At 39.4% G+C, this 14753-nt stretch overlaps 1 protein-coding gene across 1 annotated transcript in view; it reads left to right on the top strand.

Annotated features, from left to right (window-relative positions):
* Nucleotides 1-8271: 8271 nt before the first annotated feature.
* Nucleotides 8272-14753, top strand: part of WDR75 (WD repeat domain 75) — a 38868-nt gene continuing 32386 nt past the window's right edge. The window contains exon 1 of the mRNA XM_043998600.1: nt 8272-8592. Coding sequence (XP_043854535.1) covers nt 8507-8592 — 86 coding nt within the window. The 5' untranslated portion in view covers nt 8272-8506. The remainder of the gene's footprint in view (nt 8593-14753) is intronic.

Below are 14753 nucleotides of genomic sequence, written 5' to 3'. Positions count from 1 at the left end.
AGAATCTAGTGATCAGAGAGAAAGAGGCCAATATGCCTTCATCTATCTATCTAAGGGAGCCAGCATCTCTGCTCCAGCCAAGCTGAGGTCCCAGGAGAAAAAGAGACCTCATTCCTCCTTCCTCCTCCCAGAATCCTCCTCTCCAACAGGAAACAGCACTGTCCACACACACACACACACACACACACAGCTAAATTAATTGGCTGATAGCTCTGATTGACAAGTCCCACAGATGGTTCTATAGATGTAACTTCTGGACACTAAAGTCACATGGCCTCTAAATCACATGCTTCCTCCTCATGGCAGATATTCCCTACAATATCTCTCCAGCAGGGGGTGCCATTCCAATTCTCACACCACCATATCTATCACCACCACCCCCTTTCCAGCCCACCTTTATGTGTCTTCCCCCATTAGAATATATCCTCCTTGAGGGCAGGGACTGCTTTGTTCCCTGTAGATGTATCTCCAGCATTTAGCACAATGCCTCACACAAAAGTGCTTATTTGATAAATGCTCTGTCAGTCTATGAATCTATCTCTAGCTAATGGATTTCCCTTCATTGAAGATCTTCAAGCAAAGATGGCAGCTGTGTGGTTAAAAAAGGGATTAGACGCAAGAATTATTTGTTGTTATTCAGTCATTCAGTTGTGTTTAACTCTTCATGACCTGTGGACCATAAACTGTCCATGGGGTTTTCTTGGCAAAGTTACTAGAGTGGTTTACCATTTCCTTCTCCAGTGGATTAAGGCAAACAGAGGCTAGGTGACTTGTTCAGGGTCACATAGCTAGTAAATGTCTGAGGCCAGATTTGAACTCAGGAAGATGAGTTTTCCTGACTCCAGGATGGCACTCTGTCCACTGTACCATGTAGCTGCCCCAGACAGGATAAAGTATCCAAAAGGAAATAAAATAGATCTAGAAGCATAAAGACTGAGGAAAGAATCTTATCTTTGGCAATTAAGAGATTGCTGATAACATTATAGAAATGAGTCTCAGTTGAATAATTAAACTTGTGAAGTTTAAAATCTAACTGTGATATCTAAAAATCTAATGAGTGGTCACTTTAAATTAGAAGCATACAACACCAGTCTTTGGGCATTAAGTATTTATTAAAGTATATTAGGGGGGCAGCTAGATGGCGCAGTGGATAGAGCACCGGCCCTGGAGTCAGGAGTACCTGAGTTCAAATCCGGCCTCAGACACTTAACACTTACTAGCTGTGTGACCCTGGGCAAGTCACTTAACCCCAATTGCCTCACTAAAATAAAAAAAAATAAAAAAAGTTAAAAAAAAAAGTATATTAGGGGTTAGTAAAAAGAGAACATGTGGAGAAAGAAAGAGCCTAGCTCCCCTGCACCTCCTGCTCCTACTGCAACCTTCAACTGAAAGGAGGATCCCTTGTATTTCCCAATGGAAGTTCCCTATGAGCCTGCCCAGGCGAGCTCCCCACACACACAGCTCCAAGTTAATTGGCTGGTAGCATTGATTGACATGACTTACACTCGGTTCTATGAATAGATGTAACTTCCATATGCTAGTCACATGCTTTTTCCTCAGGGTGGTGCTGCCCTGGTTCTCACAATGCCTTTCTCAGCAGGGGGGTGGCACTCTGATTCTTACAAACTAGTTCACAAAGGGTTGAGGACTAAGAGAAGTTAGGGCAATAAATATGGGCAACTTTTTCAAAGAGTTTAGCTGAAAAAAGGAACAGAGATCCAGGACAATAACTTGAAGAGATAGTGGGGTATAGTGAAGGTAAGCAAGGAAAACAATTTAGTGTTTTTGAAGGAAGCAGGAAATGAACCAGTAAATAGGATAAGTATAGATATTTGAGAGTGAGAAATCAAAGATGGTGGATAATAAGAAGCAATGCAATAAGCTCTTCACCACAAACTCTTCCCAATAGATCTAGAAAATCAACCAGAGTAAATCTTGATAGGGAAATCCAAAAAATGAGTCACAGTGAGTTTCCTTTGTCTAGCTCAGCTTGGCATAGGGAGACAGAGAAAGAGATCCACAAACACTGCAGCTCCGGAAAAGAGCACACTATCCAGGGAGCACTCTATCATCCAAGGAGGGACTATGTACCAGAACAAGAAGAAATCTCAGACCCATGCTGAGATACTCCCAGGGCACTACAATGTTGCACAGTACCCAAGCCCAAGTTGCAGATACAGCAACCTTTCAGCTATATGACAGTGGCTTTCCCAGGTAGGCAGGCCATGGACAGTGTAAGGACAAAGGAGGAAGTTCAGAAGCCAGCAGAGGTAGCTGCAACTGTAGTGTGGCTCAGACCTCAGGTGAAAAGTACGGTTTTTCTTCCAACTTCTAGCACAGACTGCAGAGGAATAACCAGGGTGGAAATCTCAAATGAAAGGGGAGCCTACAATGGTGCTGCTCTAAACCACTCTGAAAGGGTTTTCCAGATGGCTAATAGGGGCTGAGTCTAGCAGCAGTCTACTCTTGCTCAGACTCAAACCGAAGTCAGGATCGTCCAGAGCTCTAACCAGGAGGACAACAAATCAGACTTTGCCCTAGATTAGATCACTGGGGGGGGGGGGGGGGGGGGGGGGGGGGGGCAATAAAAACTTGCAAGTCCCCAGCCTGTCCCTGAGATCCTTGTGTCATTTAAAATATTGTGGGACTAGCCTGTTTCTGTCTAAATTATTGGGGAACTAGGCTAGGGTTTTCTAAGATATTGTTACTTATAAATTAATGGATATTGCACCCATTTAGGTTCTAAGCATTTATTACATCATATTAAATGTTAGGAGAGCATTGACCACATTTAACACAAGCCACAAAACCCCCAGCATTATATTGTTTCTAAGAGAGCACATGGCTCCAAACATTACCTACATTACCTAAAGAGAGAGCCTAGCTACTATATAGCCTTACTCATCTAGTGTGCCACCCAGAATGGCATTTACCTCATGATCTGTCTTTTTCCTCTTCTGATAGAGGTGGCTCTTACACACTGACCAAAGCTAATTGGCTAGAATCATTAAATTCCATTGGTTGACATGAGTGTGGCCCATATTAAAATGAGCTATACTGTGCTTGATTACATCAGGGTCTAGTGAAAGACAGACCCCCTGAGGGCAAAGGTGTTTTCAAATAGGTGTGGTTTCTATCTCCATACTCCACTGAGCTAGTCACAAAGAGCCTTATCTCTAATGAACCTTAGGGCTGGCTCTGAAAGAGACCAGAGAGTTAAAAAGCTAAACCTTTGAGTGAGGTGAAGAAAGAGCTAAGACTGAGTCCAATGTCCTCCCAAGAAATTCATTATCAATAGTTATTTTCTCACATCCTAGTTTGTCAAACACTGGATGATTGAGTTCCATTTATCCTGATTCTTCCTTTTCACTACTCTACCTTCTTTTTTTTTTTTAAACCAATAGCAGATGACTTTGATAACTACTTCTTTATAATATAGTTTGAGGTCTGGAAGTGCTATTTCCCCTTTATCCATAACTACCTCTTTTCATTGTTTCCTTTGATATTCTAGCTATCTTATTTTTCCAATTTTATTAACCTTTTGTTAGGGTCTATAAAGTATTCCCTTAGTAATATCATTGCTATAGCATGAAAAAAATGTAAATTAACTTTGGTAGCACTGCAACTTTTATTATATTTGCACAGCCCAGTCATAAACACCAAATATGCCTCAAGCTATTTGTTCCTTTATTTTTGAAGGAACACTTTGTAATTGAATATATACATGTAATTATCTATAGGTTTCTATAAGTAATCTTTAAGTATTTTGTGTGATTTGGTATATTAATTTCCAGATACTTTATATATTTTGTAATTATTTGAAGTTGGATTTCCCTTTCTATTACTGACGCTTGGATTTTGTAATTATTATATAAAAATGTTTCTTGGGTTTATTTTGTAGCCTACAACTTTGCTAAAATTGTCTCAATCAGTATCTTTGTTAATTCTCTAGATTTCTAATTAAGCCATAATATCAGCAAATAGGGATAGTTTCATCTCCTCTTTACCTATTTTATGTCTTTAATTTTTTTTTTTTCATATTGCTGTAGCCAGTATTTCCAGAACTATACAAGTAATGGTTGGAAGAGTAGACATCTTTGATTGACTCCCATATTTATTGGCAAAGGTATTAATGTTCCCTGTTTTATATGATACTTGCATTTGGTTTTAGGTACTTTTTTTTTTTTTAGTGAGGCAGTTGGGGTTAAGTGACTTGGCCAGGGTCACACAGCTAGTAAGTGTTAAGTGTCTGAGGTCTGATTTGAACTCAGGTACTCCTGACTCTAGGGCCAGTTCTCTATCCACTGCGCCATCTAGCTGCCCCGGTTTTAGGTACTTTTATGCTATTTTTTTAACAGGGCAATGAGGGTTAAGTGACTTGCCCAGGGTCACATAGCTATACTTTTATGCTATTAAAAAAGATATGCCTATAATTTTTGGAATAATTAATATAAATGCATTTAGTCAAAGGGGTTTTTTGTTTGTTTTCTGTACCTATAGAGATAAAGATGTTTTGGGGGATATTTTTGTTTCCAATATGATTACATTGTTTTCCTAACATTGAATAATCTTTGTATCCTTGGCATAAATTCAATTTGGTCATAATGAAATATTTCTTGGATAAATTGCTATAATCTGTTTGGCTGGCAGGATGTTATTTAAGAATTTTTAATTGGGGCAACTAGATGGCTCAGTGGATAGAGCACCGGCCCTGGAGTCAGGAGTACCTGAGTTTAAATCTGGCCTCAGACACTTAACACTTACTAGCTGTGTGACCCTGGGCAAGTCACTTAACCCCAATTGCCTCACTAAAAAAAAAAAAAAAGAATTTTTAATTGATGATTCATTATTGATGGATATATAGTTTTCTAGTGCTTCATCCTCAGGTATTATAACTATATTTGTCTCATAAAAGGGATGTGGTAGGATGCTTTCTTTTCCAATTTTTGAGAATGTGTTATATTGATACTAATTGGTTTGTTGGGGGTTTTTTTGTTTGTTTGTTTGTTTGTTTTGAAGTTTAACAGAATTTTCCTAGAAATACATCAGGACCAGAACTTGCTCCCCCACCCCCACCCCTCCAGACCTCCCCCCCACCCCACCCCACCTTTGGTGGTGCTTTTAGACCAGTTCTATTTTCTTTTTCTGAAATTGGGTGGTTGTTTTGTTTTTTAATATCTCTATTTGGTTGTTAGCTTGGGTATTTTATATTTTTGAACTGCTAAAGTAGGTTTTAAACATTTTAAAAAATTTCTTCTGGCTTTGTTGTGATCGTAACCTTGTTCATTTGTCACTTTGTTGATCTGATATTCTGCCCTCTTCTTTTTCATCAAAATGGCTAAAGGTTTATCAATTTTTACTCTTTTTAAAGAAGCAAATTTTAGGGTTTTCCATAGGTTTTAGGGATTTTGTCTATTTCTTATTTTTAACATCTCCAAGTTTGTGTGTTTGCTTTCTAACTTTTTAAGTGTATTTTCAACTCATTAATCCTCTTTTCTGTTTTGTTAATGAATGTATGTACAATAATAATTTTTAGCTACATTTCAGAAATTGTGGTATGTTGCTTCATCAATATTTTCCTTGACATAATTATTGTTTCTATTATTTGTCCTTTGACCCATTCATTATTTAAGATTTCATTGTTAAGTCTCCATTTGGGCTTGCGTCTTTTGTTGTACTCTCTGAACCAACTAGTATTTTTATTGAGGTATGTTCTGTAAAGGGTGCATTTACTACTTCTGCCTTTTTATATTTGTAAAATCTCTGTGCCCTGGTCAGTTTTTCTAAAAGTTCTGTGTGGTATTGAGAAATACTTCTATTCCTTAGCAGTCCCATTTAGAAGATGTCATAAATCATTTAGCTCTAGTTTCTCCAGTAATTTAGTTTTGTATTTTACCTTTTCTCTCTCTGTTGGACTTAGCCAAAACTGAACGGACATTGAATCTCCTGACACTATTGTATTATTGTCTATGTCTTCTTGTTGTTCAGTCAATGTTCCCTTTATTCAGATCCAAAAGAACTTGGAGTATGTTTAATATTGATGTTAGTTTGTCTATGGTTTCTTTCAACATATTTTTTCCTTTGATTTTCCTTTTCTTCCTATGTCTGATAGCATGATCAAGACTCCTGCTCTTTTTGTGTTCACCTAATCCATAGGTTTATAAAAATTCTAGCCCCTCATCTTTATTCTGTTTGTCTTTGTTTTTAAAGTGCTTCTGGTAAGCAATAGATGATGGGGTTTTGTTTTCTTATCCAGTCATTTTTTAAAAATTGGATTATTTAACCCACATGTTTAGCTATGAGTTAGGTTTACATTTCCCCCCATTTGTCTCCAATAATTTTCCCCCCAAAATTAAGATCCCCCCATTTTTTTTCCTCTATAAACACACTTAGTACTAGGAGTCCAGTTATTTTGCTTAATCTATTTTATGGCAACCTCATTCTAACCAACTTTCTTCTCCTGATCCTCAAGCCTCCTCTTACCCCCATTTGTTATCTCATTCCCTAAGTTTTGCTTAACAATTAGTTTCTTTTTATCTTTCTGTTTTTTTCCTTAGTCAAATAAAATTTCACTTTCTTTCCCCTTCAATTTTTGTTAGTTTTTAAATCTTGTCTATCTCTTTCTCTAAAAGGAATTTCTTTTCCTCTCTTCATTATTTATCTTTCCTTTAAGTCTGTTTTAGACAATTATTCTTAGATTTAAGGCCCTTATTTAATCCTTTAGTCTCTAGTCCTCAAGAAATTAAAACTTCTAAGGTTCCAGTTTGGGGTCTAAAAAGTTTCTATGTTATTGTCTTGTAAATCTTACTCCTGACCCCTTTCTTCTGTTTTGCCTCACTCTTAAAAATATCAATTCCTGCAGGTGATAGAAAGGATAATGTCCTATAGTAGAAAGTTTTCTCTGTTCCTGACTGTGCAGTTCATTATTAGCTGTTGCCATACCCATGGTCATATTTTCCCCATTTGCCTTAAAATCTCCCTCATAGATCCATGTCCTCTCATTCTTCTGGGTGTCAGTTTTGCCCCTAGAAGCTCTGATTCCCCTTATTCTGGAACAGGATGAGTGGTCTCTGAGCACCAAATCCCTAAACAGGAGCATTGTAAGGTCCTAGTGTCCCTTTAAAAATGATCTCTGTTTTCCCCACGGGGGCATTCAGCAGTGGTAGCCTATACCACTACTGTTAACAAGATTTGCTCCTTTCTTTTTCCGTTTCCATCCTTCTCATTGCCTCTTTACCCCTTCTTTGGCAGACTCTCTTCTACCCTTTTACTGTTAGCCTAACTTTTTTTTTCTCTTAAGACTGTAGCATTTTGTTTTTGTTGTTGTTTACAACTAGCTTAAAAGTTGCTCTATCTCGAATTCAACAAATATTTACTGATAATCTACATGTAGAAAAGTTAGGCTTTAGACAATACACTATTTAGAAAACACAATCTTTGGTGTCACTGAACTTGGAAAACGTAATTCTCACAATTCAAGAAGTTACTTGAATTAGAGTAACTGAAACGATATGAAAAGCTTTTACTTGATTAGAAATTTGTCCACTGTTGTAGAACTATCATAATACAGAACACTGAGCCATGCTAACGTGCATTTTACCCTATTATTATTATTTTACCCTAATAAATCGTACACTTTGTCACTGAGCAGCTAACACCAATTAAAGATAACTAATTACTAAACTATTATTATTAGATACCCAATTTTGCATAGCACTCAACGAATAATTTTCAGTAGAGGAACTCTGCTATAGATAGCTATGCATGAAATACAGAATAAATTTTTCCCCATGTACTTCAACTAGAATTAGAAATACAATCGCACTAAAGGATCATCTGGAACATGTTTTCGTATTCTCTCTTTACCGTGGAGCTAAAGACGGGTGTCCAAGAGGAACCACGAAGTTGACTATGGTACAAAAACATTCAAAGTTCGCCAAGGCAATCCTATCAATTCTTGTGGATGCTCATAGCATTCTTCCTCCTCTTTGTTTTTTCGTTTTGTTTTGTCCAATTTTCGGTGAAGCAGAGAGATTTGGAGAAGTTCACGGGAATGAACCAGAGAGCAGAGATAGCTCTACCTCCAGCCACTCAGACACTGAGACTTAAGAAACTGACTAACGTGAAAGGAGGACCTGAGTAAACTTCCGCCTTTGCGCGTCAGTAGCCCCGCACTCCACAGGAGACGCCTTTGACCCCTAGTGAAAACGTCATCAGGAAGAGCCGAGACGTCGCCTTCAACCTTTCGCTGGGCTACGCATGCCCGTGGAATCGCCATGTTTACGGCGGGCGGAAGAGGCTTTCGAGGTTTATTTGGCCAAAATGAGGCCACTTTTTAAATTAAACTGGGTGATGTTTACGTGATACGCTTTGCGTCAACTTTCGCCCATTCGGAGTCTCCCCGAGATGGGCTATCTGTGAACTTAGTACCTAACTGGGACTCTTCCGCCTAGATCAGCTCCAAGCCCGAAGGTCAGAGGTCAGAGGCTGCAGCACCAGGGCCAAGATGGTGGCGGAGGAGAAACTTCGCGTGGTTCGCAGCGGAGGCAGCAAGTTGAACTTCCGGAGAGCGGTGTTTTCAGCTGATTCCAAGTAAGGATTCCGTGCGAGACTGGAGCGTGGGACAGGAGCAGCGGGGAGCAGTCTCGAGCCGAGCTTCCCCCGCGTGCACCCCCGAAGGAGTCCGCCGTGAGGGCTGGCATGGGGGAGAGCGGAGGGCACCGCGGTCCGGGGACGTGCCCACAAGGGACGTGCGATCGAAGCGGGAATGGGGAGGGGGGGCGACGGACGGGGCGAGGTAGTAGATCAGGGCAATCCTGAGTGGAGAGAGTGGGGCAGGTGAGGTCCCGAACCCGCTACATATGACGCGTGAAACCCACACACCGGCATACACACGCACGCGTGACTGACGCGTGGAACACACCCGCATGCGCACACACACGCTCTCTGTAAACAGTCTCGGGAGAAAGCCCCCACACGTGACTTCATGGTTCGTTATCCTCTTAGAACCACGCCACAGTCAGATTTCGGCCGTGGGGATCTTTGTCTCGTTTCGCCCACGGGGATGAACAATGTTTTGATGGCGTGGATGCCGCCTGGAATTTAGTGTCCGGGGAAACCTCCGGGATTGACGACTTTCCCTGAAGCTTAGCTGGCTCATGGGCAGGCCCTGGGGTTCACGAACGAGCCGGTGAATGCCGGGCTCAGTAAACGCCGGGAATACAAAGCAAAACAAATAGAGTTCTTGCCCTGGAGAAAACTTACATTCCGATAGGAGAAGCAATTTATTAAGCTCATTCTTTATGCACGGCACTATGCTAAGCACTAGTTAAAATTTTTTTTAAGGTGTTTTATATTTTCTTTCTATTCCTCAACTAACACATTCGTACATCAACTCAGTGACCCGCTCTCCACAGCGGCTCTTTCAAATCTTTTCATCCATCCTCATGGCTTCCCCTGTCCAGTTTCTCAGCTGAGAACCGTACCTCGTGTTTTTACCCGTTCCGTTCCCCCGCCCCCAAATTAGGTTTTTAGCAGTGTTCTCTCTCTTCTCTCTTCTTCCTCATCTCATTGCTTAAATGCCTTCTGCCACTGTCTCCTTCATCCTTGTCCCAGAGGTGGCCTTACTCCTTACTGAAGCAAACCTCTCTACTTTCACAAATGATCTCATTCCATCTTGTCTCCTCCAATAAATTATCTCCTCTCTCATCCTCACTCTGTCATTTACTTTGAATTTCTGCATGTCTACTAGCTCCTTCCCTACTGCCTACAAACATGCCCGCATCTTTCCCCAGCTTCAAAATACCCTCACTTGACCTTTCCATCCTTGCTCTTTGTAGTTCTCTCTCTTTTATGTGGCTAAACTCCTGGAGAAGGCTGCCTACCATAGATGCCTCCACTTTCTCTTATCTCACGCCTTTTCTAACCCCTCCCAATCCACTTCTGCCTCCTTGGTCTACTAAAACTATTGTCTCCAAAATTACCAATGATCTCTTTTAGAATCCATTGTCCTTTTCTCCATCCTCATTCCTGACTTCTCTGCAGCTTTTGAATCTATTAGACACCGTCTTCTTCTTGATACTCTTCTCTCTAGATTTTCAGGATACCAATCTCTCCCGGTTTTACCTATCAGACTCCTTTGCCAGAAATTTATTCAGGTCATGCTTTCTAATAATAGGTGTCCCATATCATATGGCTTTATCATGGGCCTTCTCTTCTTCCACTCTACTTCTACTTCCTCTCTATTCCTTCACTCTCTATGATGGTGATTCTCAAATCTGTTTATTTAGCCATAACTTCTCAGCTGACCTCTAGTCTCCATCGCCACTTGTCTTTCAGACATCTGAAACTGTATGTCCAGTAGACATCGTAAATTCAAAATGTCCAAAATCAGACTCATCTTTTCCCCAACATCCTTTCCTCTCCAGACTTCTCTATTACTGTCAGAGGCATCAACAAACCCCTACACCCACAACCTAGGAGTCATCCTGAATTCCTCACTGTCTTTCATCCCACCATATCTAATCTGTTGCCAAAATCTGTCACTTTTACCTTGGGAACTTCTCTCAAATAGAACCCCTTTTCTCCTCTGACACTGTCACCACCCTGGTGCAGGACCTCATTAACTCACATTTAAACTCATGCAATAGCCTGGTGGTGGATGTGCCTGCCTCAAATCTCTGCCCACTCCAGTCCCTCCTCCATTCAGCTACCAAAGTCATTTTCCTAAAGCACAGGTCTGACCATGCCACCCCCTCCAATAGGCTCCAGTGGCTCCCAGTTACCTCCAGGATACAATACAAAATCCTCTGTTGGACATTTAAAGCCCTTCATTAACACCCCCACCCCATTTCTGCTCAACCTTTTTAGTTTTTATATACTTTATTCCCTACCACATACACTGGTCCCGTTGCTGTTCCATAAACAGGACACTCCATTCCTTGGCTCTAGGCATTATCTTTGGCTGTCCCCTAGGCCTGTAATGCTCTCCCACCTCATCTCTGCCTCCTGGCTTTCCTGTCTTCCTTCATGTTCTAATTAAAATCAAATGTTCTACAGGAAGTCTTTCTGAACCCCTCTTATTTCTAGTGCCTTCCTTCTTTTAATTATTTCCTATTTATCCTGGTTATAGCATGTTTGTGCATCTTTTTTTGCTTGAACCCATGACAGTAGGGACTATCATCTGCTTCTTTTTTAATCCAAAGCACTTGCACTGTGCCTGGCACATATTAGTTGTTTAATAAGTGCCTTGTTGACTGCTCAGCATTTTAAAGATTTCACTACTGTATTTTTTTTAAAAACTTGCTCTTTTTTTTACATTACCATCATTTCCAAATATATATTTTTTCTACTTCCCTACCCAGCAGACCATCCCTGATAACAACAAAAAATTGTTAGAGAGAAACTAATACATCAAATGACTGACAGCTTGTTAACATTGCTATAATTATACATTTACATGCATACACACATGTATAGTGTTCCTTGTTCTGCTTAATTTATTCTGCCGTCACTTCATCTAAGTCTTTCTGTGTTTCTCTGAATTCTTCATATTCCTTTCTCAAAGAACAGGGAATATGCCATTACTCTCTGGTACTAGTCTATCTAGTCCTTCCCCAATCATCGAGTATCTACTTTGTTTCTAGTTCTTTGCCACCACAAAAAAAGTGTGGCTATGTACATTAGATACCTTTCTATTTCGACCTCCAGTGGTTATATGCCTAGCATTAGAATCTCTCTGTCGCTTCTTAACATAATTCTAAATTGCTTTCAAATGGTTGACAGTTTCACCAACAGTGTATCTATATGCCAGTCTTTCCACACGTCTTCTAAAATTAACTTCCTCATCTTTTATCATCTCTCCTGATTTGCTGAGTGAGGTAAAAATAAGTTGTTTGGATTTGCTTTTTTCTTCAGTGATTTGTAGTATATTTTCAGTAGTTTGCATTTCTTGGAGAATTGTTTTCTCATATTGATTGACTACTTATCCATGGAGAAATAGCTTTTGGTTTTATATATTCATTCTTTCCATTTAATATGTGACTGATTCACCTCTTTTTCTAATGAGACATGCCCTTAATTCTCCATCTCATATAGCAGCTAACCTTAAACCTAACCCTAATATATAGAAGGTATTGAAATAGTTGTTGGATTAATCAGTGAGTCTCAAAGCCACAGGACTGCCTTGTAGATAAAACCACTTTATAATATAGTCTTTCTGGTACTTAGAATAATAGAAAGTTTGAACTGGTCACCTGAACCAACCCCCTCCCTTGACAAATGAAACAAGTTTCAGGAAGATTAATGATTTGGCCATAGTAACCTATCAAATTAGTGGCAAAAGTAGGGTCGTTAACACTCTCAACTTTTGGTATAGTATTCTTTCTACGCCACAAGTCTCACTCCTTCTTTTCCACAAGTTATGTAGGCAGGTAGTCAGTGGCACTCATATCTATTACATCAAAGGCATTTTTGGTTCACATCTTTGCTTCTGTCATTCAGAAGATCTCTGTGGTCCTGCAAAGTCACAGACCTTTGAGTTACGGTTCCCTCCTCTTAAAAATGGGGGCAGTCGTACTGACTTCACAGTAATGTTGTGAGTGTCTAAATGAGAATGTCCATGAAGTACTTTGCAAACCTTACCACTGATATGTAAGTTTCAGTATTTATAGCAAAATTCTAAAATCGAATACGCATTGTGGAAAATGAAAATTAGGGCTAAGAGAGTAGGTGGCATACAAAAATGTGGCAATGTGAGCTTGTTTTTAGGATAATAGAGGGTAACAAACATTAGTAAATGGTTCTTAAACTTTGCATTATACCCAGGATTAGGATAATAGCTAGTTTTTGTTCTTCCAATCTTATCCTGGTGCCTTTACATACCACCTGGTAGTGATATTATTGACATATATAAGGTCAGAGGATCATATATACAAAACTGAAAGAGACTTCAGAGACCATCTAGTCCAACCACCTCATTTTACTGATGAAGAAAAGTCAGGCAGGATTTAAATTCACATGCTCTGACTAGAGAGCTAGTGTTCTTTCTACTGTTATTATTTCTTTCTTTTTTTTTTTTTGTGAGGCATTTGGGGTTAAGTGACTTGCCCAGGGTCACACAGCTAGTAACTCTCAAGTGTCTGAGGCTAGATTTGAACTCAGGTCCTCCTGACTCCAGGGCTAGTACTCTATCTACTGTGCCACCTAGCTGCCCCTTGCTGTTATTATTTCTAAAGAACCATATTAGAGCTCTACAATAACTGTTTGGATGTCATATGGTTACCTGATTTGAAATCAGAGGGCCTGTTTTTGCTCTGCTAAATGTTTCTTGGATGACTTTGGGCAAGTCATATGGCTTTCATTAAACTCCCCCATTAGATTATGAGAGCAGAGACCATCTTTTATCCTTCTTTGTATTCCCAGAGCTTAAGTATAGTGCCTGACATATAGTAGGTGCTTAATAATGGTTTTTGGCTGACTCACTGATGTAATAAGTCTTTGGGACCTTAATTTCTTGAAACGAGATTGGACTAGATAATCTACAAGATTCTTTCCAGCTCTAAATCCTGTTATGCCTCCATGTCTTCTTATTTTGTATGACTATTTCCCATGATTTTTCATAAATCTTATGAAGGGTCTACTTAACATAATAGAAAGTTTGCTTTTTTTCTCTATATTATCTTGTTTTGTTTGTTTTGTTTTTTGCAGGGCAATGAGGGTTAAGTGACTTGCCCAGGGTCACACAGCTAGTAAGTGTCAAGTGTCTGAGGCCGGATTTGAACTCAGGTCCTCCTGAATCCAGGGCCAGTGCTTTACCACTGCGCCATCTAGCTGTCCCCTTCTCTATATTATCTTAAAGATACTGTTCAGGTTGTGTGTCTTTTGGCAATATTTATACATATTGATGAATGAGTCATCAATAAAATGTTCAATTCTATTCAAAATATACTTTGGAGAAGTCAGGGAGTACATGACAGTTAATTTTTAAAGTCTCATCATTAACATTTACTCACGCAGGATACTTCATTTCTCAACTTTGCTAGAAAATAAGTCCTTTTCAAAGGTGATGGTGATGTGGTGATATCTGACCTAAAAGATCATAAATACCTGAAGCTACAAACCAAATAGGAATATGAGGGTAGTGATTTCTCTTAATTAGATAATTTTTTTTAATATATCAAGGACACCCATATGACTAATATGCCAATTGTAGTAAGCAGCTATATCTACCGTTTTGTTTCAAGAGCAAAGATATATTAAATATTAGTTACCACTTGCACTACATAATATTATTTCAACTTCAACATGAGAAAACAAGCACTAAAATGCTACTTTGGAAGTTTCATGGGAAGTATTTTTCAGTGCTGCCCTCCATATAGAAAATAACATAGCTCACCTACCCTCAATGGAACACTGCTTGGCTCTATTTTCTAGTGCTGGTTATGGGTTTATATTGATGAATTTATTCACACAGTGGCTTAATTCCCTTTGTGGCCATGGTTTACTTCTGCATGTATAGAGTGGGCCAAAAGTCATGAAGGGGTCTGATGTTTTAATAAGTTTTTGAAATTTTTTTTTTGCCATTTGCAAAATTTTATTTTTCACACATAATGTAAATTCATGTCCTAGATATACTGTATATGATGCTATGGTATTGTAAATTAAAAACAAAAGATATTAAAGATTCATGACTTTTGGTCCACCCTGTAGTAATGGAACAAGAAGCAATGGAAAGAACACTGGAGTTGGATTTC

The sequence above is a fragment of the Dromiciops gliroides genome, chromosome 3, assembly GCF_019393635.1.
Source record: "Dromiciops gliroides isolate mDroGli1 chromosome 3, mDroGli1.pri, whole genome shotgun sequence".
NCBI lineage: Eukaryota > Metazoa > Chordata > Mammalia > Microbiotheria > Microbiotheriidae > Dromiciops > Dromiciops gliroides.
This window is presented reverse-complemented; position numbering and strand designations above follow the sequence as displayed.